Below are 25,545 nucleotides of genomic sequence, written 5' to 3'. Positions count from 1 at the left end.
TCATTCCGTTAGGAGCCCAGATCCCCCTCCCCCGTCTGCGGGAGGTGGGAGGGAGGGTAATGGAGTAGAACCCTGAGCACCATGCTGAGCTGCCATGGAATATCGCACCCACGTGGACACGAGTATGGCAGCGCCCCTCCCCCAAGGCCCACTGTCCCTGTTGTCTCAGTGGGCACCCCATCTGGTTTCCTGAAGCAGGTGGATGGGGGGGGCAGGCGGGCAGGCTGAGCGGGAACCAGCGGCAGGCTGTTTAATCTGCTTTGATTTCTGGTCTTTGGAGAGGGCTTGGCTACAAGGCCCAATTGTTTATGTCTTAGGAGCCAAGGCAGACAAAAGATGCTGGGGAGAGAGAGCACTGGAAGCCAAATAAAATGCCAGGGCTCCTTGTCAGCTCGCTACAACTTAATTCTTTATATCCCTGTGAGCTTTCTTAAGAAGGTTATGGCCATTTAAAAATAGTTTTTCAAGAGTCCTAAAACATGGCTTTGCTTGGAAACCAAATGCTGAGGGTGGGACAAAGGAAACTGTCAGTCTCTAAGCCCCATGGTGTGGGTTTGTTTTAGAGAGATGAATTTGCTTTTGTGGCCCAAGGTGGGGGACCACCCCATAGAGACCAGGGGAACCCCAATGTTCTCCTGTGTGTAGGAAGCATGTCTTGCTCTCATGATTTGAATTTTTCTGGGCTGCATGATAGGTGATTTTACCCTGCTGTCCATAAGGCAAGCACGCACAGGTGCAGGCATTCTGGGACTGGGGGGTTTTTCATTTCCCGACCCCCTTTTGTAGATTAAATCTTTCCCCTCTCATTCTAAAGGTAAGCAGAGGGGTGAAGAGATAACACCGAAGAATGGTTGTGTTGCATGTTTATTATTTGAAGATAACATCTCGACAACTCTCACTACATATTTTTAACTCCAGTTAGCTTGATAAGGGATAGGAATGGTCCAATTGATCATTAAACTGCCGTCTCTCTTATATTTATCTTTTTTTTTTTTTTCCCTAATGGCTCTAGTGAAAGCAGCCTTCTCAGGAAAGGTAATGCCAACATGCCCTATTCCCTCTCAGCCAGTGACTCTATTTGGAAATTGCAAATAATTTACCCTTCCTCTCACCTTTCCCCTACCATTGGATTTTTTTTTTCTTCCATTGACTTTTTTTTTTTTTTTCCAGGAGAAAAACAAATTTTAAGACACTTCCCACCCACCCTATTTTAGTTTTTCAAGTCCTTGAGACCTGGGAGCTGTAGATGCACCAAAACATCTTTGGTTCTGATATCCTGAGGTCACTCAGCTCCAAGAGGAAGGGCTTAGGCCAGGTGCCACTCAAATGGACCTTGGGGAACTCAAACAGACCCCTTGAGACCCGCTGATAGATTGATTACCCACCCCCAGGCTGGGAGCATGGCCTGCTTTCTGACTGCCTTGCCTTTCGGTGAACAACTCAATTTGATGAGGCTCCGAAGCTGTCAACAAATAATGTTGAGCAATCGTGTGTTTAATGTTCCCAGGCATGTGGCTGAAACCTTTTGAAGGAGAAGGGTGGAAGGCGACAACCTGTTTGTAAGTCAATTCTTTGCAAGTTTTGTTCCCTGTGGTGCTCTCTTGGAAAAAAAAAAAAACAAAAACAAAAAAAAAAAAACGAAAAAGAATTTGAATTCCTTCATCAGCATTTGTTTTCACCCAGCTGGTTTCCCTTGGGTTCAGCAACAGTGAGGGGAGACTTATCTTCCTCTCCTGAACTACAACCAAAAAAAAAAAAAAATTTTTTTTTTCCTAACCTAGAAAGATTCTCAGGCGCCATGGTGCCCATCAGGGCAGAGTGGCTCAGACGGTTTCCCAAATTGGAAAAGTCAAAAGCAACTTGAGTGTTTTACCAATCGAGTCAGGAGATGTGAGTGAGGGTCTGAGAAGAGGCAGGCCTACCTGTCCTCAGCCTGCTCTGTAGGTTTTGATGATTTGTTTCAAAATTGCTTGGCCCTTGTTCTGGAGTGGGGGTGGGGCTGAGAACTGCCCCCTCCCCAAACTCTCTTCACAGGAGGACAGGGTCTGCCTCAGGCCAAAGAGCCTTTTTCTCCTTTTCAGACTCTGGAGGACACTGATCCAATGACTGAAAAAAGATTAATACTCTCCCAGCGATAAAACTGGGGTTCTCGGGAAAGTAGCTGGAGCCAAGGAAACCGCTAGATGATGTTCCCAACTCCATGCATCCCCCGAAGAGCTCAAAAGCATGTGGCGGCCAGGATCTCATTCCAAAGCACACCATCCACCAGAGGCAGGGAGGTCAAATGGACCCAGGACGCAGATGGGAGAAGCGAGGCTCCCTCAGTGTGGGAAAAAGGCCTCGCAGCTGGAAACTGAGTCAGTGGGGCCTGGGGTGGATGGGGATCTGGAGCTGAGACTCTCAGAGGGCAGGGTGGGGGCCTTTTCCAGGTGGGCACTGAGAGATGCAGGAAAATAGTATTTTAGGGCAGATGGAGCACCTAGGTCAGCTTGTATTCAATTCGCCTTCCTCCCAGATGTAGAATGTCGCCTGTTGGTTGTGAGCAAAGCAAGGTGGGAGAGTGTGCTTCCTTGACATCCAACTCCCTGAGTTCCTGGAGGACAGGAGAGGTGAGGAGGGGTCTCTGGCTCCTGCACAGGTTCCTCAATGCAGACCCACCCTTGGTGAGAGGGTCCAGGAGTGAGTGTGGACATGTGGGATCCATGTGTAGCCTCGCAGAAGAGGGCCCAGACATGGGAGACAGGGACCACCTCCCACCACCCTTGCCTGCTCGGGATGTAGTTTCTGGAAGGCTCTTCTGTGCCAGGGCCATCAGTGGTATTTCTTCCTCCCCATCTCTTGCTGCCATCTCATCGGTGTAGACCCTATGCTGCCACCCATCAGAATCCCCCTGGGGCTGGGCCTTTCACAGCTCTGATGCACAAAGCTCTCTGCACCTATACTTCCTCCCCTGTAAGAAACAGCCAAAAGGGAATCTCCAGCTGGACTGCTGCTCCAGACTCGGGGTTGTGTCCCCCAGTGTTAGGATGGTCCAGGGTCACACCAGGAACTTGTGTCAGAGGGAGTCATCTGTGGAGATACAGGCTGGAAGTGCCAGGTGTTGTAAGGGAGGAGCAGGAGGTGGACCCCTCTGAGGCCCCGCCCCTGTGGTAGGAGAGGCCACGCCCCCTCCATCCTCATTGGTCCGCCTCCTGCGGCCTCCCTCTTTGGGTACTGGATATGCTTGACTGCCTGTCTCTGCAAATGGTTAAGGTTTGGGGTTTGATTTCTGTTTTTCAAGGGGGGAGGGAGGGGTAGTAGAATTTTGGAGAACCAGCAAGGAGCCTGTGCCTGTTGTAGCTAGAATCAGGCAGGGGCTCGCATCCGCAGGTACCCGCACCCTCCGTTAGCAGGTCAGGAGACAACTCTGTTTCTCTGCATCTCACAGAAGCACAAAGTGGACCCCGTACAGCTTTCCCTGCGCAAAGCTCAGGGACCTTTGAAATGATGCTCTTACGTAGGCCTCTTCACCCGCTCTTCCTCCTCATTTGTGCATGCTGGTATCTTGCCCCTTCCAGCACTTCCCTCCAGCCCACCCCCATTTTTCCTTCCCATCATTTGTGCTCTTGCTAAGATGATGAAAATAACTCCCACCCCCAGGAATTTTCCCCTCCCCCGACCCCAGTGCCGTTCTCTCCCTCCTTTCCCCTCTGCCGTCCAGAAACTGACCTCTGCACCTGGATCTTTGCTTTCAGGTGCAGCCCAAATTCCGTTACCCCTTCTACTATGAGATGTGCTGGTATGTCTTGGAGAGATACGTGTACTGTGTGACCCAGCGGTCCTACCTCACTCAGGAATACCAGAGAGAATCAATGCTTATTGGTGAGTGAGCCTTGCAGTCTGGCCGCCTCGACGGCTCAGCTGGGGCAGGAATAATTTTTTTCAGTGGGGCTTTGGGAGTCCTGGGTTCTGGGAATTTTTGAGCCTGAGTGTCAGCAGATTCCTAGAGACCCTTGAGGAGGGGAGGGGAAGCCATCCTTGTCAGTTTCCCACTTGGAATACAGAGTCCAAGGGAAGGAAATTGTGACCCCAACAGAGTCATCTTGGTGGCCCCCAGGTCTTGCTGGTTGACTATGCAGATGTGGGGTGGGGCCAGTCCCGGGGCATGGTTGCCGAGACAGGCTCCCTACAGAGCAAAGGATCCTGGTTCTTTTTTTTAACCCCTCCCTGGCCATCAGCTGATTCTTTTTTCTCCCTGTGTTGGGGGTTAGGTTTTTGTCTATATAGAAGGAGGCCTAAGAGATGCAGCCAGTCCCTCAAAACCCAGGCCAGCTAAAAGCTAGAGGGAGGGGTGACCAGGGCTGGGGATGCAAGCTTGGCAGAGCAGTGGGTGGTTTTGACAGAGGCAGGGAGAGAGCTTTTATAAGCCACAGCTGCAACGCCCTGCCCTGCTGCCATTACTTAAAGGGACATCATCCCCCCAAAATGGCTCAGTCCTTGAATCTTGACTCACAGGCACCCACCCTAAAGTTGCATCTAGCTGTGACAGCCCCGAAGAGCGATCTGTAGGAAGAACGTGCTTCTTCCCCTCTGCCTCTGCGCTGTTACTGCCGAAGGGTTTTTCCTGGATGCTAGAGTCACTGTGCCTCATTCACTGCATCTTTCTCATCATGGGATAGAAAAATGTGACTGGTCTGTCTTCGCTAGGGTCTGCACGATTTCTCCTGCAATCTCCAAGAGTTTTAGATTCTTTTTTTTTTTCACACTCTAAGCCTCTTCCTTCCTTCCCTTGACTCCCCTCCTGACTTTAGGGGTTTCAGGGCAGACATGTGATGGGGAAATGTTTCTCCCGGGGTCTTTACTGGGGAGTGCCTCCTGGAAATTCAGTTCTGTCGGCTGGGGTGGGGTGGGGTGGGGGTGGTTCTCTTGTGAGTTTCATTCCTGTTAGATGGTTCAGGCATTGAAAAATACCAAAATCCTACAGCCTGCTCTTCTGAAGTTTCCAGCCGGTAGGAGATGGGAAATGACTGTGAAGTAGTGTGATAACCTCTGTTGTTGCAGTAGCTACACGTTCCCGTGGGGACCAGAGGCTTGATTTTGTGGCATTCCCCAGGACCAGGCAACTGAGGGTCACTTCTCTCATTTGGAAATTTAGGGCCATAGAAGAAAGTTCCCGATTTCATTCCAGGCTTGAGAGGAAATGTTGAGGCAATGTTTGGGTCATTGGTGCCCATTTTTTTCTTAAATTTTCTTGCCACTGTTTCCCCCTGCCTCTCCAGTCCATCTGCCAAAGAGAAGGGGGGATGTTCGGGAGACACCTCACTTTTTTGAGTGCTAGTTGTGTGCCAAGAACTGTGCTCTGTGATGCCTTATTTAATCCTCACTACAAGCCTTCAGGGGAAGTATTCTTTGCCTATATTTTGAAACAACATTCTTGGGATATAGTTTATATATCATACAATTCACCCATTTAATGTGTACCATTCAGTGGTTTTTAGTCTATTCCCAGGGTTGTGCAAACATCAGAACAGTCAATTTTTAGAACATTTTCATCATCCCAGAAGGAACTCTGTACCCTTGAGCTACCACCTCCTCCTCTCACCCCATGCCCATGCCCTCAGCCCTAAGCAACCACTCATCTACTTTCATTCTCTATAGATTTCCTCCTGTTCTGGACATTTCATATGAATGGAATCATATAATATGTACTCTTTTTGCCTTATTTTTACACACTGAAAGGTACAATGCCAGGTGTGTTCAGAGAGGTGAGGCAACCTGTCAGGGTACACACGGCTGGGGAAAAGCAGAGCTCTGACTGACCCCAGCCTTTCTAGAGCCTGAGGGAGGCAGAGGCCATTAGAATTGTCAAAAGAACTCGATTTGCAGGGTAAAGGGGAGGGGTAGTGCGTGGGGGTCCCGGTTACTTCCAACAGGGAGTTTGGGATGTTCATCTCAGTCTTTCTTGTGACATTCTCCCCCACTCCCCACCCCGTAGATGCCCCAAGAAAGCCCAGCATAGACGGCTTCTCATCTGATTCCTGGCTGGAGATGGAGGAGGAGTCCTGTGAGCAGCAGCCCCAGGAGGAGGAGAAGGAGGAGGAGGGGGAGGAAGAGGAGGAGGGTGCAGATAAGACGCCCAAAGCTCCCACCGATGGCCCTGCCTCACCCACCAGCACCCCCTCCGAGGACCAGGAGGCCCCCGGGAAGAAGCCCAAAGCCCCTGCCATGCGGTTCCTCAAAAGGACTTTGTCGAATGAGTCAGAAGACAGCGTGAAGTCCGCCACAGTGCCCATAGACTACCCGAAGACGCCCACCGGCTCTCCCGCCACCGAGGTCTCTGCCAAATGGACCCACCTCACCGAGTTTGAACTGAAGGGCCTGAAAGCTCTGGTGGAGAAACTTGAATCCCTCCCGGAGAACAAGAAGTGTGTTCCTGAGGGCATCGAGGACCCCCAGGCACTCCTGGAGGGTGTGAAGGTGGGCAGGGGGTCACCCCGGGCTGGGCAGCTGAGGAGGGTCGGGCAGGTTCTGTTTAACAAGCAGGTTCCTGAAGGCAGCTCAGCTCCGGGGGGCTTGGTGCAGACTGTCCTGGGGGTACGTCCATGTGCGGAGAGGGTCCTTTGGTCTAAGCAAGCCCATCTAGGGTGTCCCAGCAGAGGCCACTGTTGAGACTTGCAGGGGTATCTCGTGGTGGAAGCTGGCTCTGCAGTTGACAATGAACTCTCTCAATGAACTCTCTCAGGACTTGTTGAAAATTGGAGGCTTCATGGGAAGTAGGCGTTACTGCCTACAGTGCACCGGTGATGCTGTTGTTGGGCCTGGGGACAGACTCCTCCATCCTGGTCAGGAGGACTTGCTGCTCTGGGCTGGCTTCCCCCGGAGCATGCTTCTGTTTCATGTGAGCAGGTTGTACATCCTGATTGTCTTCTAGGTGGCCAGTTAAGGGCCACCTGGCCACCCAGGATTCAGAGGTCTCCAAGTAGAGCCTAATTATTGAGCAAACTCATTGAGCACCAGCTGTGTTGGCCATGGGGGAATGGGAAGCAGGCAGATAAAGAAATCAGGAGGGAATTCCCTGGTGATCCAGTGGTTAGGAATCGGTGCTTTCACTGCTGTGGCCTGGGTTCAATTCCTGGTTGAGAACTAAGATCCTGCAAGCCGTGCAGTGCGGCCAAAAACAAACAAACAAAAAAGAAATTAGGAGACAGGGAATTGAGTGCCACAGTGTGTACCCAGGGCATGGGAGTGGTGTGAGGGGACACTTATTGGCCACACCAGGGGCCAGGGCTCTGGGACAGTTATGCAGTGGGAATTTGAGTTGGGCCTTAGAGACTGCGTAGGAGTCCTCCAGATGGGGAAGGCTGTTCTAGGCAGAGTGCAAACATGCAATGTATTTAAGAAACAGGAAATACATTGGGAGGCCTTGTCTTGTGGTAATCATAACATTTGTTGAAAGCTTACCACCTGCCGGGTACCAGTGCTAGGGAAGTGGTAGGTACCCGTATTATCTGCACTTAACCGATGATGAAGTAGACTCAGGGAGGTTAAGGGACATGCCTGAGGTGACAGAGCAGGTAGATAGTAGGGCTGGGATGAAGCCTCCAGAGTGCCTGTGTGGATATCACTACTTGGAACTGCCTCCTGTCTCAGCATTGGTAAGGCTTTTTGATGTGAGGCCTCAGAGACATTTGGGCTTCCTTCTCCAATGTCTGATTCTCAAGTGAATCCAGCTGCCCGCTGCGGTTGGAAACTGAATTTGTCTCTTCTTTGATGGCTGCAGACTCAACCGAGGACTTGTTAATTAGTTCATTTGTATATTTGTTTGTTTAGAAAACATTGCATCAGGCCCTGGAATCTAGAAATATTAAGACTGTTCTGCTGCCCTTGAGGTGCTCAGTGATGAGGCGCTGAACTCTTGGGGTCTAGTGGAGGGGAGACCTGGGGCCCAATCAGGTAGCTTAACAGGTACCACCAGCAGAGGGAACTGGTGTACAGGATCTTTAATCCAGGTTATGTCTTACTTTATATAGCAGGTGTACCCCCTACAGGTGCCACAAAATTAAAATCTTATAACTCTGGGAAATTGCCAGGTAAAAGAACTCTGTGGTGAATGTCCCGACAAAACAAATCTTTACTTTCAAATAGGTCTTTTTCATTGACTGTTTTGGAGGTTGCTGACCTCTCTTGAGAGTTTTGTGAAAATACGCTTATACACACAAAATTTTGTGTGCAGTATCAGGGGGTCTTGGACTCCTGAGCCTATTCCTGGACCTCAGAATAAGAACCTCTTATCTTGTGGAATGGAGTTTTTGGGTTTCCTAAAGGAAATATTGGGTTTCCTAAAGGAAACCTTAGACTTCTGTCATGTGGCTACTTTTTTCTTCTAAGATCCTATAAAGTGAAAGCAAGCTATTTTCATCAATAATAAAATCACTAATAGCATTAAGGTTCCAAAATGTTGTAAATGAGTTAAAAAAAACCCCACATTCATCTGAAGAGGAAATGTTGTTCTGTGCTTGTGAAGAGCCTTTTTTACTTTGTTATGTTTATGTGCAGTGTTCCTGGTTGGTCAGATTTCTTTCTAGGGGTAGGACTCAGACCCTTGTATCCCTCACCTGTACCCACCTGATCGACCTCTGAGACTGGATTCAGCCTAGGCCCAGTGATGGTGTGAAGGAGGCCTGGGGTAGGGGCTTAGACAAATTTCAAGGATCCCAGTTTCCATCCTCCCCAACCGCCACCATGGGGTTCAGTGGCAGCTCATGATAATATGTGGTAATGAATCTCAATTACTGTCTGTTGTTGTAGATCTTTTTCATATATAAACTCATTTAAACCTCCTAGCAATCCTCTGTGGTACTTTTGTTACCCCCATTTTACAGATGAGAAAATTGACGTACAGATAGGTTAAGTAACTTGCCCAAGGCCACACATACTGCTCGATGGGGAAGTCCATGCGCTCACACACTAGACTATGCTTTTTTGGCCGCTATAGAGAAAGTGATTTTCTCTCTTCTCAGAGGCGACTCTGAATTTAGGGGGAAGGTAATAAGGTGACTGTTTGGACTTCCTTTACAGAACAAGCAACAGATTTGTTTGGTCCTGGGACAAAAGTTGTAAATTGGCAGTCCCAGGGCCAAATCCAGCCTCTAGGCATTGCATTTGGCCTGTATAGTGTTGAACATATTTTTGTAATTACTTGCTAACATTAAAAAATCAGGAGAATAAATTAAAGTCAAGAAAGTTATATAAAATATCCTGGCTATCCTGGCTCATGTTCCTGACTGGCTACAAGCAGCAGGAAGTGAGTAGCAGGTGATCTCATACACCCCAGTCCCCACCACTCCCTACTGTCTCCCTAATGTCTACTTACCATTTGGCTCACACATCTCTTTTTAGTATAATCTAACCATTTAGCTTACTTATTGAACTTACCTGTCTCCAGAGATAGTTATGGTCTTGAGCCTTGTCTGAGGAGGTCCTTTTTCAGGCTAAAGAGCTTATAAGCTGGGTGGACAGGTCTCCTTAGAGCCCCAGGAAAATTGGAGCCTCTGCTAGCATCTCTGAATGCTGTGTGGCCTGTATGGGGGAAGTGGACCACTCGTCTTTTCCAGAGTAGGTAGATAGAGCTACTTCCTTGCTCTCTGGCCAGGCCATTAGCCCCAGTCCCTCCCAGTCCCTGGAGACCCAGAGGAGATTTTGAACCCAAGACTGGCCTCTAGAGTGAGTGTTGTCACAGAAAGCGAGCAGCTTCTTCCTGGCTGCACGCTTAGGTCCCTTTGTTCACTCTTCTCAGATGTTGGGGTTTCTTTTACACTGGCTGAGAACTAAAAGTCAGCTCAGGAATGTGGGTCCAAGACAGAATTCTTAGCCGATGCCCACTGCCTCCACTACCATTGAGTGATTTGTGTTTCTCACCAGTGGTGGTTCACCCTTGACGGTTGATCAGTTATGATCTTTGGCTTGTGTTGCAAAAAGATGATGTCTTCTTTACTTCTCTCTCTTTCTCTGGGACCTCAGAGACTGCTGCTAATGGTGGCTCATGGTAACCAGAGCCCCTGGGATTAGAGACAGTCCCCAAAATAAGTCAGTCTCCAGATGGCTAGGTTTTAGCTTTTATCAAAAACCCATTTTTTCCTTTCATTTTTAATGTATGGTGTTTTGTTTTTTTTTTAATTTTATTTATTTATTTATTTTTGGTTGCGTTGTGTCTTCATTGCTGCGTGGGCTGTCTCTAGTTGTGGCGAGCGGAGGCTACTCTTCGTTGTGGTGCACGGGCGCCTCGTTGTGGAGGCTTCTCTTTGTTGCAGAGCACGGGCTCTAGAACGCAGGCTCAGTAGTTGTGGCGCACGGGCTTAGTTGCTCCGTGGCATGTGGGATCTTCCCGGACCAGGGCTCGAACCTGTGTCCCCTGCATTGTCAGGCGGATTCTTAACCACTGTACCACCAGGGAAGTCCCTATGTTTTTTAATTGTGGTAAATTATATACATTTATCATATTCATTAGTTAATTAATTATAATTACCAGATCACCAGTTTAGAATCTTGAAGGAAGAAACATATACCATTTTAACCATTTTAAAGTGTACAGTTTAGTGGTATTAAGTACATTTACAATACTGTGCAACCACCACCCCTATCTAGTTCAGAACTTTTTCATCACCTGAGGCAGAACCTTGTACCCATCAGCAGTCTCCATTTCCCCCTCCCCCACAGTCTGCTTTCTGTCTTTATGGATTTACTGATTCTGGATATTTCATCTATTTAAGAGTTTTAAGTGTAGGGAGTTACCTGGTGGTCCAGTGGTTAGGATTCAGGGCTTTCACTGCTGTGGCCTGCGTTCAGTCCCTGTTGGGGAACTGAGATCCTGCAAGCTGCGTGCCGTGGCCAAAAGCAAAAAAAAGAGTTTTAAGTGTAATGTTGTTAAATGATAAGTGTAAAAAAAAAAAAATTAAACATTATAGGCTAGAGGATAGAAAACGTCCCCTTCCTCAATTCTCACATCCTGGAAAATAACCTTTGTTAATCACTGACTGAATGTACTTCTGGAGCTTCCCCCTCACTCCTATGTATACAAACATATATGAATTTGTTTTTAATTAGTTCATACTTGCTTTTGTCCCTTAAAGCTTGCTTTTTTGTGTCTGTTTCTGTAGTTCTAGTTTACTACTTTTTGTGGGCAGGACTTTTGAAAGTTGAGTTTTTCCTTGCAGCCATGCTAATGAGAGTACCTCAGTGACCCTATGGTTTAAGCAAGACCAAGTGAGCTCAGTCGGACCTTGAAAACTTGACTGGGGGTGGGGGTGGGGTCTTGATTTAGATTCAAGTCAAAATGACCATCTACTTTTTTGCTTTTTGACAGGAAAGGAGATGCCAGCATCCTGTAAAAATCTAAGAAAGCCATTTCCTTCCCCATTTTTGTGAAACTCTTTGGGATTTGGCATTAAGGTGCCTTAAGTGACTCCCTTCTTTTAAGACAATTATTCTGCGGAGGGTGCAGGATACTGGCTTGTGCGTAATGGGAAAAACAAGAAATCAGGACACGAGAGATGCTTGAATTCAATTTCAGTTTCTGTTCTTAGCTATTTGCTGTGTGGCCTTGGGCAAGTCACACCACCTTTCTGTTTACATGTATGTAAATCTAAGATATTAGACTAAATGTGCTTTGTCCTTTCAGGGATCAGATTCTGTTGGTTCCTTGGCCATTCTTAAGTGCATAACTGATTGAAATCTGAGTATTCTCACTGTAAAATGGGGATAATAACAGGGACCTAGGTCACTGATTTATTTTGTGGAACAATGAGGTAATGAACACTTAGCTCTCCTAGTAAGTCCTTGGAAAAAAATTAGGTGTGCTTAGGTAACAGGCAAAGGAGAGTCAGACTGGCTTTGACCAGCTCCCCACCCTTCCCATGCTCTTTCACCACCTTTCAGCTTCCCCCATCCCTGTTTTAGGTTAACGATTACCGTCTGTATTAGTTTCCTAAAGCTGCTGTAACAAAGTACCACAAACTGGCTTAAAACAACAGAAGTTTATTGTCTCACAGTTCTGGAAGCCAGAAGTCTGAAATCAAGGCCATGCGCACTCTGAAGGCTCTGGGGGAGGATCTTTCCTTGTCTCTTCCAGTTTTTCTTGGTTGCTGGCAATCCTTGGAGCTCCTTGGCTTGTAGCTACATCCCTCCAGTCTTTGCCACAGTCTTTACATTGGCAGTCTGTGTTCTCTGTGTGTTTCTGTGTGTCTTCTCTTCTCATAAGGACGATGTCTGTGGATTAGGGCCCATCTAACCCAGTATGACCCATTTCCCAATAAGGTCACATTATGAGGTTTTAGATGAACTTGAATTTTGAGGGGCTCACTCTTCAATTCATTGCATTGCTTTTTTCCCCTTTTATCTCTTGGATTGGCAATCATTAATCGGTGGACAAAGTAATTCCTAGTGAGATGGGAGTTGCCCTGCATGCTGTCCCTCCTAGAGGAGTCTATACTTTCAGCTAGAACTCCAGAGAGCTGAGGCTCCTGATGGGAGGGAAGGAGGGCATGAGGCCATTCGTCTAATCATTTGTAAATGACTTGAAAATAACCAGATGCATTACAAGGTTGTGAAGGCTTGGGCCTAAGTGCGCAGTGACCACCAAGATAGGAAGTGGGAGGGTCTTTGTCAGATATGCTTTTGCAAGGTGATTCTGCAGCTGTCCTTGTCAATTAAGATAATGCCAGGCTCTCTTTCCTATCATTCCATGCTCTTCTGGCTGCCAGAGTGTCAGCTAGGGGTGGAAATGTCAGCTCACTATAGACAGCCACCTTTCTTATTGCATGGAATTATGGGGCCTCACAGAATTATGGGACTGATGGAATTGTGAGGCCACATGGAATTGTGGGTCTGCATGGAATTATGGGGCTGCATGGAATTATGGGACTGCATAGAATTATGGGGCCACATAGGATTGTGGGTCTACATGGAATTATGGGGCTGCATGGAATTATGGGACTGCATAGAATTATGAGCCTCATAGAATTGTGGGGCAGAATGGAATTAAGGGGCTGGAAGAGACAGTGAGGGGCCACTGCTTTCAGCTGTTACTTAAAAAAAAAAAACCCACTAAAAAAGAGATCAATTGTATTGTTCTTTCATCAAAACCCAAATAGGAAAGAAAATAATGCTAAATTAGGAGCACATCGCCCCAAACAGGTGTTATCTTTGAAGATCAAAGGTTGTGGAGCCAGGCTGACTCCCTTGTACCATCCATTAACCAGCTGACTGCTCTGGGGGAATGCAGTCAAATGGGGATAGTAAGAATCATGCCTCATCGAATTAGTGAGGTGACATGGGTAAAGAAAGCCTTAGCACAGGGCCTTTAAGTGCTCAGTGAGCTAGAGCTGATATTATTATTTCAGACACCGTGGAGTAAGAACAGGCCCATTTAGGGTCAAGTGTGAGAGTCTGTGAAACCCATGACTGTGAAAGGAAGGTGTGTACAGCTTTTCTCCCTTGGGGTCATCAGGTCTGGACCCCAGAACACACCTGCTTATCTAAGTTGCCCTTTCTGGGTCTTGCTCTTTTGCAAAACAGTGAGGCGTAGAGCCCAGACCTCCAGCACTGTCAGCTTTTTAAAAATCTTCACACCCCTCCTGCTTCAGAGGAGCCAAAAGGCGGGAAGCCAGTGGGAGGGCTGCAGCCTGGCTTTCTCACACCCTGAAGATGATCCAGAGTACAGAAAACAGGGAACAACCAGATGCAGCCTGGCCAGGGGGTCAGCCCTCCAGAAGTCACCAAGGCTCTTCTACTGGGGGCTGCATGTAATATTGAGCCCTGTGTTTGGTATTTTTGCTGGGCTGTGAGTGGATAGAGGGTTGATACAGGGATGAATCCTGTCACCTAAGGAGCCAAACAAGCTACGTGTTTTTCTGAGTCTGCTGCTGGTACCACCTCAGGAGAACGAAGGAGAGCAGTGAGGGGCCAGAGATCTTGAATTCCAGACACCTGTGCAAACCCTAGACTTGAAAAATGGGTGGGTTGATCCATGCCACTTGGGGTTCCTTTTAGCCTAAAACTGACTTCTGGGTCCCTGAATCACATTTTTATCCCCACTAGTTATGCAGCTAAATCAGCTTTTAAACTGCCCTTCAAAATTAAATAAACTTAAAATTTTTTCCCTATGCTTAGAACTTGTTAAATGGATGAATTCTGCAAACAGAGGATGGGGACTGTGTATCCCAACAGGAAATACGGCGTAAGCCAAAAGGGATTGGCTAACATTTGTTGAGCATTTTCCACATGCCAAATACCTTGCATGTATTATGATGCTGGCAAGGTGGGGACTGTTATTATTCCATTTCTTAGACGGGAAACTGAGACTCAGAGAGATGTGGTGATTCGCCCAAATCATGTAGCTAATAAGCTTTTTTTAAAAAAAAAAAATTTATTTATTTTATTATTTCTTTTGGCTGCACGGGGTCTTAGTTGCGGCATGTGGGATCTTTAGTTGCAGCATGCGAACCCTTAGTTGCAGCATGCATGCGAGATCTAGTTCCCTGACCAGGGATCAAACCCAGGTCCCCTGCATTGGGAGTGCGTAGTCTTACCCACTGGCCCACCAGGGAAATCCCGCTAATAAGCTTTTAATCATGATGCACTATGGCAAGTGTGGTCTGTTAGTTTCCTGTGACTGACATAACAAATGACCACAAACTTGGTGGATTGAAACAACAGAAATTTATTCTCTAACAGTCCCAGAGGCCAGAAGTCAGAAGTCAAGGTGTTGGCAGGGCTGTCCTCCCTTGGAAGGTTCTGGGGAGGATCCTTCCTTGCTCTTCCAGCTGCTGGTGGTTCCTGGTGTTCCTTAGCTTGTGGCTGTGTCACTCCAATCTCTGCCTCTGTCTTCCCATGGCCTTCTTCCTTATGTCTGTTTGAATCTCCCTCTCCGTTCTCTTATAAAGACACCAGTCGTTGGATTTAGGGTCCACCCTAAATCCAGGATTATTTCATCTCCAGATTCTTAACTAATTATATCTGCAAAGCCTTTTTTCCTTGAGTAAGGTCACATTCACAGGTACCAGGGATTAGGACTTGAACATAGCTTTTTTTTTTTTTCTTGGCCGCACCGTGAGGCTTGTGGGTTCTTAGTTCCCCGACCAGGGATTGACCCCGCAATGAAAGCACGGAGTCCTAACCACTGGACCGCCAGGGAATTCCCTGAACATAGCTTTTTTGTGAGACACAGTTCAACCCAGTACAGATGGGTTTTTACAGGCAGGCACAAGATGGTTGGGCTGGAGTAGAGGCAGGGATCTTGGGAGATCTAAGGTGCATTGATGCCTGGTTGCAGGGGTCCTTACCTATGGCCAGGAGGGACCCCTGAGACTGCTGGGTTCCCTACAACAGCAGCCCGAGCTGCTCCATGCCATGTTACTCTCCCTCTACTGGCCTGTGGTTGGTGATTTTTTCCTGATGCCTGCTTCTGCTTTATTGTCACAGTGTTGGTATTTTTAGTCACAGTTATAGATGGAGTTTCTAATGATTAATGCCCCATTCTGGGGAGCAGTGGGGCCTGAATCCAGTGTTAACTAATAAAGCTCTTTGAGAGAAGTTGGCATAAACAGGAGCTGAGGCCCAGCCCGTCCATTGTCTGTGGTTATCTTGTTAAGTCAAAAGCAGGGCAGTTTGCATCAGAAAGGGCCTGGTGGCCCCAGTCTTTCTCTTCTAGAAAGCCTGCCCTATTCTTTCCTGCTCAGAAGGGTTGTATGGTATAACCCAATGAGTGCTGGCTGTTACAGGCACCAAGGCTTCCTAGTCTCTGCTTCCAAGAGCCCCAGGGAGTGTATGTAAATGCTAGCAGAGCCCAGGGAAGTCAGTGACAAGATTCCCTCCCTTCAGCACAATTTATTTCTCAGAGAGAAAATCTCCAATTAGAATAATCTCCTCTTCCTGCAGCCTGTCACATACAGACAAAAAATACTTCCCTGTGGGACAGAGGCCAGAGTGCCCCCTGGTGGCCACTGACAGCCACACATGGAGAGGAACTCTGCTTCCTCCAGGAAGTGTGTGTATGAGCTCCGAGACTCAAGGATACTTGGCGAGGTCTCTTTATTAATTTGAATTATTATTTATCATTATGTATTAATTATTAATGATACTTATGCCTTCAGTAATAGCTTTTTTAACTAGCCATTCCTCTAAAGAGGCCTTACTTCAATGCTTGTGAGTTACTGACACCAGCTCTGATACTGAAATGACAGGAAATCTTGAGACAATTCAGAAGGAAACTCAAAGCAAACCAAGGCAAGTGGGCATTATTTTCAGTCACATGCAGAGCAGTGTTTGTAAACTGGTCACCCATGGCCCAGGCCAGCCCACAGATATATTTGGCTCACAGTGTTTTTTTGAAATTTTCAGTCAGTTGCCAACATTTAAAATTGGAGAGATTTTGTTATATTTTATTTTTAAGATTTTTTTTTTTTTTGATGTGGACCGTTTTTAAAGTCTTTATTGAATTTGTTACAATATTGCTTCTGTTTTTTTTTATGTTTTGGTATTTTGGCTGCGTGGCACGTGGGATCTTAGCTCCCCGACCAGGGATTGAACTCGCACCCCCTGCATTGGAAGGTGAAGTCTTAACCACTGGACCACCAGGGAAGTCCTGAAATTGGAGAGGTTTTAAATAAAACTCTGGATCTTTGATTTCTTCTGAAAAACCAGAGATCTGGTAGGGTTCATTTCCACAGGAGGTTAATAAGTTGAAATTGAGAAACATTTGCCATCTTTAAACTGGGCATGTGGTCTCTAGTTTGCCATACGCTGCACTACTCTCTATCGCTCTAAGAGTCCATTTATATTTTTAACTTTCCCTGCTTGGTTTCTGGAGGCATTTGAGTTTGTCACCCCCCAGCATAGAGTTTGAGATTGGGATAAGGGGGCAGAAAATCCTGTGGAAGTCCTCTGCCCCCCCAACTGTAGGGTAAGATATATGTATATAGCTTTGGCTAAACATGGTGCATCTTCCTGAAAAGCTTTTTTCTTAATGATTGCTGTGGGGGGGGGCAGGAAACATTATTTTTAGAAGAAGACAAACCCTGATGTATTGTGGAGGAGGGTGTGAAATTCATATGGGTTATTAAGAACCATGAAATGTCAACAAAATTTCATTCCTGTGCAGGCCCACTTTGGTCACACGAGCCTCTTCTGTGATGGGGGGGAATGTTTCAGAAAGGCTTTATAAAGGTGTTAGTGGCTGAATGGTGTTAGTTAGTCCCTCTCTCTGTTTTGCAAGGAATAGGTGGGAATAATTCACTTCTGTATTTGTGAGTCGAATGGTAAATATGAGCCCAGATTGTCTCTTGGGTGTCCTTTTTTTTTTTTTAATTATTTATTTATTTATTATTTTTGGCTGCATCGGGTCTTAGTTTCGGCACGTGGGCTCTTTGTTGTGGTGCAGGCTCTTCTCTCTTGTTGTGGCGCGTGGGTTCCAGAGCACGTGGGCTCTGTAGTTGGGCACGCAGGCTCTCTAGTTGAGGCGCGCGGGCTTAGTCACCCCGCGGCATGTGGGATCTTAGTTCCCTGACCAGGGATTGAACCTGCGCCCCCTGCACTGGAAGGCGGATTCTTTTTTTTTTTTTAAATAAATTTATTTTATTTATTTATTTTTGGTTGTGTTGGGTCTTCGCTGGGCGTGGGGGCTTCCTCTAGTTGCGGCGAGCGGGGGCTATTCTTTGTTGCGGTGCGCGGGCTTCTCATTGTGGTGGCTTCTCTTGTTGCAGAGCACGGGTTCTAGGCACTTGGGCTTCAGTAGTTGTGGCACACGGGCTCAGTAGTTGTGGCTCGTGGGCTCTAGAGCGCAGGCTCAGTAGTTGTGGCACATGGGCTTAGCTGCTCCGTGGCATGTGGGATCTTCCTGGACCAGGGCTCGGACCGTGTCCCCTGCACTGGCAGACGGATTCTTAACCACTGCACCACCAGGGAAGCCCAAGGAAGGCGGATTCTTTACCACTGGACCACCTGGGAAGTCTCTTAGGTGTCTTTTTAATAGTGGGGTAGGGATCAGTTCGAGACGTTGCTAGCATGGTTTCCTGAGGCTTTATCACTCAGTGTTACTCGTTAGGTTTGTTGTCAGATGGACCAGGTCAGTGCCAGTTTTCACCCACCTCTCAGCTGTGTGACCTTGAACTGTATCACTGAACCTCTCTGAATTTTAGTTTCTGCTTTTGTGAAATGGGGAGAATCAGCCCTACCCCACAGATAGGATTATTTTAATGTCTAGAGCAAGCACTCAACAAATGTTCCTAAGAATGGTAGTAAAATCGCATCCAGCTTCATAGCCTACAATCAAGGTGTAGACGTCACTGTTCTACTCCGAGGACACACAATAGGAAGCTGTGGCTCACCCGAGGTGACACAGGTCGTAAGTTGTAGAACCTGAACCCAGATCTTCTGAGTCTAGAACTAGTGTTGTCCCAGGCATAACAGCAGAAGTTTAACTAGTGAGATAGTATGTCCCCAATCTGTACTTTCTGGAACCTCTGAATCCATTCCTTAGGGAGGGACTGCCTTGCCCCACTCCTTTCTCCCCTTTTAAAAAATTGTGGTAAGATATACATAACATAAAATGTATCATTTTAACCACTTTTAAGTGTTCAGTTCAGTGGCATTAAGTACATTTACACTGTTGTGCAACCATCACCGTCCATCTCCAGAACTTGTCCATCTTCCCAAACTAAAACTCTGTATCCAGAAAAAAATAAAATAAAGCAAACAAACAAACAAACAAGAAAACCCCCTCTATATCCATTAAATAATAACTCCCCATTTCTCCCCTCCTCCAGCCCAGCAACCACGCTTCTACTTTCCGCTTGTATGAATTTACTGCTTTAGGGACCTCATATAAGTGGAATCATATGGTACTTGTCCTTTTGTGTCAGGCTTATTCCACTGAGCATAATGTCCTCCAGGTTTATCCATGTTATAGCATGTGACAGAATTTCCTTCCTTTTTCAGGCTAAATAATATTCTATGGTATGTATATTATACATATCATTTATCCATTCATCCATCGGTGGACACCTGAGTTGTTTCTACCGTTTGGCTGGTTTTTGTTTTTCTTTTAATTTTTTTTGATGTGGACCATTTTTAACGTCTTTACTGAATTTGTTACAATATTGCTTCTGTTTTATGTTTTGGTCTTTTGGCCGTGAGGCATGTGGGATCTTAGCTCCTTGACCAGGGATTGAACCCACACCCCCTACACTGGAAGGTGAAGTCTTAACCGCTGGACCGCCAGGGAAGTGCCCTGTTTTGCTGCTGTGAACAGTGTTGATATGAACATGGCTCCCTTCCCTTTTTCAGAGATGGGCCGAATGATGCAGTCGTTAAAGAGCGCAGGTTGTGGAGTGGAGGAGTCTCCACCCCTTACTGGCTGAGTGGTCTTGGACAATTCCCTTCATCCCCTAAGCCCTGCTTTTCTCATCTGCACTGTGGAAATGATGATAGTTCATCCCACGGGGTGGTCAGGAGGATTGGGTGAGAGTGTAGATATGAAATATTTAGTACGGTACCAGCCACAAAGTAAGCACTCAGTACTTCTTACTCTCATACGTTCATTCAGCAGAACATGTGGTGCCTGCTCGCCTCCTGACGTTGACAGTTACCCCTCCCCTGGCTAGTCTCACCTACCCCGAGTGGTGACCAGGTGGGTAGAGGGCCGTGGGAATGACCCACTCAAGTGCAAGTTGTGAGAGGTACAATGTCCGCAGTGCATGTAAAAACAATAATGAAAGAACAAAGCTGATAAAAAGTTGGTTTGCTTTTTGTTATCATCAGGAACTGGCAATTCTAAACAACGTCAGTGATGAAATACTCCTCCCTCCAGGCACGATCCAGGGAGCGATCGTTGCCACTGCTGCCAGCCTTTGGTTGCCTCATACACTCCATGTGAATTCCACACCTGAGTTGCATCGTGTCTGTATACTTGTTTCCTTTCTGTTGTATTTCTTTTAAAATATGCTGCATAGGTGTTAGAAAAATTGGCAGCCTAAGAATCCTGTTTTCCTTTATTGTAGCTGTTTCTACTGTCTGATTGGCATTTTAAAACTTATTTTTTATTAATAGCCTTTATGTTTTAAAACAGTTTTATATTTTCAGAAAAATTCTGCAGATAGTACAGAGTTTCCACATAACCCCCACACTCAGTTTCCCCTGTTATTAACATCCTACGTTAATAGAGTACATTTATTACCTTTTTTATATATATATAAATTTATTTATTTATTTATTTATTTTTCGCTGCGTTGGGTCTTCGTTGCTCTGCACGGGCTTTATCTAGTTGTGGTGAGCGGGGGCTACTCTTCGTTGTGGTGCGCGGGCTTCTCATTGAGGTGGCTTCTCTTACTGCGGAGCATGGGCTCTAGAGCGCAAGCTTCAGTAGTTGTGGCACTTGGGCTCAGTAGTTGTGGCTTGTGGGCTCTAGAGCGCAGGCTCAGTAGTTGTGGCGCACGGGCTTAGTTGCTCTGTGGCATGTGGGACCTTCCCAGACCAGGGCTCGAACCCGTGTCCCCTGCATTGGCAGGCGGATTCATAACCACTGCACCATCAGGGAAGGCCCTGCATTTGTTACTTCTAATGAACCAATACTGGTACATTATTGTTAACTAAAGGCTATCATTTATTCACATTTCCTCAATTTTTACCTAATGTCCTTTCTCCCTCCTTTTGTCTGTGATAGTTTCTCAGAGTTTGCTTGTTTTTGTCTCCCTTGACAGATTTAAGGTGTACGGGTTAGGCATTTTGTAGACAGTCCCTCTTCGGGGATTTGTGGCTTTATTTATTTATTTAAGTCATTTACTGGAGACTTACTGTAGGTTAGTCATTGTGCGAGGCTGGGGATATAGCAGTGAACCAAGACATTTTATAGATAGCATTTATAAATCATTGACATTGACTCTGGGACTTGGAGAAGGTTGTACGTGCTGAGATTTGAACCCAGGCACCCCCAGAGGCCAAACCCTTGACCACGGTGCTGTTGGCCCCCTTCTGTGGGGAGAAGAAGGAGTTGTTCAGGTGGGTTTGAGGTAATAGGCACATTTAAAGAATTTTTATTTATTTATTTAAAAAATTATTTATTTTACTTTTTATTTTTACTTATTTATTTTTTGCCGCCGCACAGCTTGTGAGATCTTAGTTCCCTGACCAGGGATCGAGCCCGTGCCACCTGCAGTGGAAGTGTGGAGTCTTAACCACTGGACCGCCAGGGAAGTCCCAACATTTTGAAAAATCGGGCAACCAAATGATGATCATAAAAGTAGGAAATAAGTAGATAAGTTAGAAGTGAGTTAGATTCTTTCTGGTGAAGATTTGGGAAAGTGAGTTAAAATCATCTTCACCTACATTTATCTTCTCAGCTCTTCTGCTCTTCCTGTTAAGTGCTACTGTGCAACTTACTCTGTTCTTAAATGTCTCTGCAGGAATGTTTTGTACAATCCAAAAATTAATGGTCGAGGTAGGCCAGTAATGAATAAGCCAGTAACACATCTGTGTCCATCCCTAAACACTTTTTTATGGCATGCTACAGATGCAGCCAAAAAACCCATGTGTGACATGGTCATGGGGCAGGTAGTCTGGTGCCAGAGAGCAGGGTCCAGGGGCTCTGTCCTCCTGGTCTGGGGCGGCATCCAAGTGCTTTGAGCATTTCTGAACCTTGGTTGCCTCACCAATAAGTTAGGGATGATTCAGTGGAGTGACATCTTACACCTTGATGAGATTCTAAAGTTAGCAGCACACGAGGCCAAAATCTGGTAGAGTCAGGATTATCCTGAAAAACCTTGAAACCACCCACAAAGGAGTGAACACAAAGTGCCTGTGTGGGGGACCCTCACACAGTCTGGCAGTATGTCCATCACAGCCCATTTTTCTGCCAGCACATGGCTAGCAGACTCCAGGCTTGGTCAGACCAGATTGAGTATCTACTTGTGTTTAGGGCCCTTGATGCAAAAAACAATGCCATGTCTTTACACACCAGGATGAGAATACATACGGCTTGCTGACTGATGGAAAACCAGAGGCAGGGCTCATGGGTGAGACCTCGTGGTTGCTTTTGTTTCTCTGAGTACGTAGCCGAATTGTGTACATTAGAGGATCAGTTGGGTCACTGCCCAGCCCCCTCCCAGAGGACTTGGTAAGGATTAAATCAGGTTGGGTCCGTGAGGGTCCCTGGAGCTCTGGACAAATGTTTGGTGTCAAAAGTATGATCAGTGAGTGATACATTCATGCAAGTCGTAGGGAGGTGTGTGATTTGCTTTTAAAAATTTTTTTGGAGAAGGGGATGTTCTGTGTTTTGTGGATCCTGGGGAAGCCCGGCTGCTTGGTTTCTATTGAGTGTGTGGGTATTGGTGGAGTTGGGGGGACAGGCAGTGACTCTGCAGAGACTTCCGCTGGGTAAGGTGCAGCCTCCAGCCCCCTTCAGAGACATCCCCTCTACCCTGGGCTAATATGGCTCCTTTGTTTCACCACAGAATGTCCTGAAGGAGCACGCAGATGACGACCCCAATCTGGCCATCACTGGGGTCCCGGTAGTCACTTGGCCAAAGAAGACTCCAAAGGTAAGACACAGATCACCCACAGCTGGGAGACCATAAATCCACTGCTTTTTCACATCTCCTGTAAGATGAATGTTGGCAGCCTTTCAGGGGGAATTCCTGGGAGAGGGCACCCCAGTTAAGATGAATGGTGTTGGTGAGTTGTTCATTGCAACTTTTTTATTTTAAAAGGGATCATGTTCCCTAGCTGTGGAAACTTCAGGCACTGCCCCCTGGTGGTCACTCAGAAAACTGGGGAAGTGATGCCTCACCTTTCTTCCTTTCCTCCCCTCTCTCCTTTCTTCTATATTTCCTTCCTTCCCTTGACCTCTAGCTGCATTGTGGGCTGTTTTCTCTTCTTTTGAAAGTAGTTTTTTTCTCTTTCTAAATGGGTTGATGCTGGGGAATTCCCTGGCTGCCCAGTGGTTAGGACTCTGCGCTTCCAATGCAGGGGGCACGGGTTCGATCCTTGGTAGGGGAACTAAGATCCCACATGCCTTGCAGTGTGGCCAAAAAAAAAAAAAAAAAAGGGTTAGTGCTCACCATGAAAAATTTGATCAAACAGGAAAGGACAAAGATGCTGGGAAGAATAGTAGTGACGTCACTGAGAACTTACCAGGGGCAGGTTGCCTTGCCTAGTCCTCTGCATCCCCTGTCTTATTTAGAATCCAGCAATCCTGTGGGATAGACACTTGTGATTTGTTTTACAGATGAGGAAACTGAGGCTTAAAAAGACGAAGTTACTTGTTAGGTTACTTGGCAGAGCCGAGGATGCAAAGATCAGTCTGACAGCAGAGACCAAACTTTCAACCAGTGCCCTACCTCAGCTGCACCACTTTCTTGAGCAAGTTATATAAGCTCCCAGAACCTTACTTGCCTCATTTGTAAAAAGGGGTTATACCAGTACCTACTTCAAATGGTCATTGTGAGGACTAAACAATATAATGCATGCAGAGTCCGTAGGACAAGGGCTGATTGATGGTAAGTGCTCTAAATGTCAGTTGTAACCTAAGCAGCCTTCCTGTTGATGGGTATTTTGCTAATTTCTGATTTTTTTACTGTTATAAAGAACACTGAGAGGAACTTTTTAGATCTCTACTGTCCAAAAGGGTAGCCACTAGTCATATGTGGCTATTGAGCACTTGAAATAAGGCAAGCCCAAATTGACAGGTACTGTCAGTATAATATACACAATAGATTTCAAAGACTTAGTACAAAAAAGAACAGTGCACAATACCAATTTAATTTATTTTTTATATTGATTGCCTGTTGAAATTAAGGTTGCCAGATTTTGAAAAGGAAGCCCATTTAAATTTGAATTTCAGGGCTTCCCTGGTGGCGCAGTGGTTAAGAATCCACCTGCCAATGCAGGGGACACAGGTTCGAGCCCTGGTCCGGGAAGATCCCACATGCTGTGGAGCAACTAAGCCCGTGCACCACAACTACTGAGCCTGCGCTCTAGAGCCCGCGAGCCACAACTACTGAACCCGCGTGCCACAACTACTGAAGCCCGTTTGCGTAGAGCCCATGCTCCACAACAAGAGAAGCCACGACAGTGAGAAGTCCGCGCACTGCAACGAAGAGTAGCCCCCACTCGCTGCAACTAGAGAAAGCCCCCGCGCAGCAACAAAGACCCAACACAGGCATAAAATAAATAAATAATAAATAAATTAATAAATTAATAAATTAATTTGAATTTCAGATAAACAGCAGATACATTTTTTTACTATAAGTATATCCCATATAGTGCATGAGATATACTTATGCTAAAAAGAGTTTTTGTTCTTTATCTGAAATGTAATGGGGCATACTGTATTTTTATTTACTAAATCTGGCAACCCTAGTTGAAATGATAAAATTTTGGATATATTAAACAAAATGGATTATTAATATTCCCTTCACCTGTTTCTTTTTACCTTGTAAAATGTGGCTTCAAAAAAATTTTAAAGTACATATGTGGCTCACATTATATTTCTATTAGACAGTGCTGTTCTGGGTTATTCATTTCACTTTTGTTTGATTATCTTCTTAGGGTATATTCTTTCTTTTCTTTTTCTTGGCCACGCTGTGCGGCTTGTGGGATCTTAGTTCTCTGACAAGGGATTGAACCCGGGGCCACGGCAGTGACAGCACCGAGTCCTAATCACTGGACCACCAGGGAACTCCCATTAGGGTATATTCCTAAATGTGGGATTGTTAATAGGGAAAGTACTTGTGGGTATTGAATTCTAATTCTCTTTGAAGCTTAGTGGGAACTGAGGTGGCCATAGGAATGAAAAGGAGTTGCCTGCACATCTGCCTTTAGCTCCCCAATCTGTGGATGTGAGTGGGGTTTTAGAGTTGACTTTCCCCTACATGGGCCATAAATATAAATGTCATTTATCAGACCACAAACCGTGCTTGCAGACATAGCAACTTGAAATAGCCCAGCCAGGTCCCACGGCTGCTTTGAACCTGCAGAGGAAACTGTGGCTTTGCCTTGCTGCCGCCTGCTTCCCTCCTAGCTGAGGAATTGCTCCACAGGACAGATTAGGGTTTGTAGAGGGCATGGGCTTGGCTTTTTTTTTTTTTTTTAATTTTTAAATTTTATTTATTTTTTTATACAACAGGTTCTTCTTAGTTATCCATTTTATACATATTAGTGTATACATGTCAATCCCAGTGTCCCAGTTCATCCCCCCACCCTTCCCCCCCGCCACTTTTCCCCCTTGGTGTCCATACGTTTGTTCTCTACATCTGAGAGCATGGGCTTTTAAAGAAACACACTTGCCACTACTCACTGTAATCTCAGAATTAATGGAGGGGTCCAAACCAGCCTCTGGGTGAAATCGCTTAAGGACCACAAATGTGCCCTGTCTGGAGACCCTTAGCCCACTCCTCAGGGGCTTCTAAGCATTTTCTTTTTTAAAAAGAAAGCTCCGCCCCTTCTCCTCCCTAGGCCTGGAAACAGGAAGCTGGCTTCTGGCGGGAGTAGCCCTTATTTAAGATTCCCTTGGAGGACTGG

General features: G+C 46.3%; 1 protein-coding gene across 11 annotated transcripts in view; it reads left to right on the top strand.

Moving 5' to 3' along the window:
* The window catches only part of KDM2B (lysine demethylase 2B), a 123,944-nt gene that overhangs the window by 50,154 nt on the left and 48,245 nt on the right, over positions 1–25,545 (top strand). For 10 of the 11 annotated variants that reach the window (XM_082355831.1, XM_082355835.1, XM_082355825.1 and 7 more), the window contains 3 exons: positions 3,735–3,861; positions 5,975–6,456; positions 22,479–22,565. In XM_082355831.1, the coding sequence (XP_082211957.1) occupies positions 3,735–3,861; positions 5,975–6,456; positions 22,479–22,565 (696 nt within the window). Of the gene's footprint in view, positions 1–299; positions 2,358–2,515; positions 2,610–3,734; positions 3,862–5,974; positions 6,457–22,478; positions 22,566–25,545 lie in introns of those variants that run through there. The other variant, XM_082355827.1, reaches the window with a different exon arrangement.

This window comes from Balaenoptera borealis, assembly GCF_965194805.1.
Source record: "Balaenoptera borealis genome assembly, chromosome: 14".
Classification (NCBI taxonomy): domain Eukaryota; kingdom Metazoa; phylum Chordata; class Mammalia; order Artiodactyla; family Balaenopteridae; genus Balaenoptera; species Balaenoptera borealis.
This window is presented reverse-complemented; position numbering and strand designations above follow the sequence as displayed.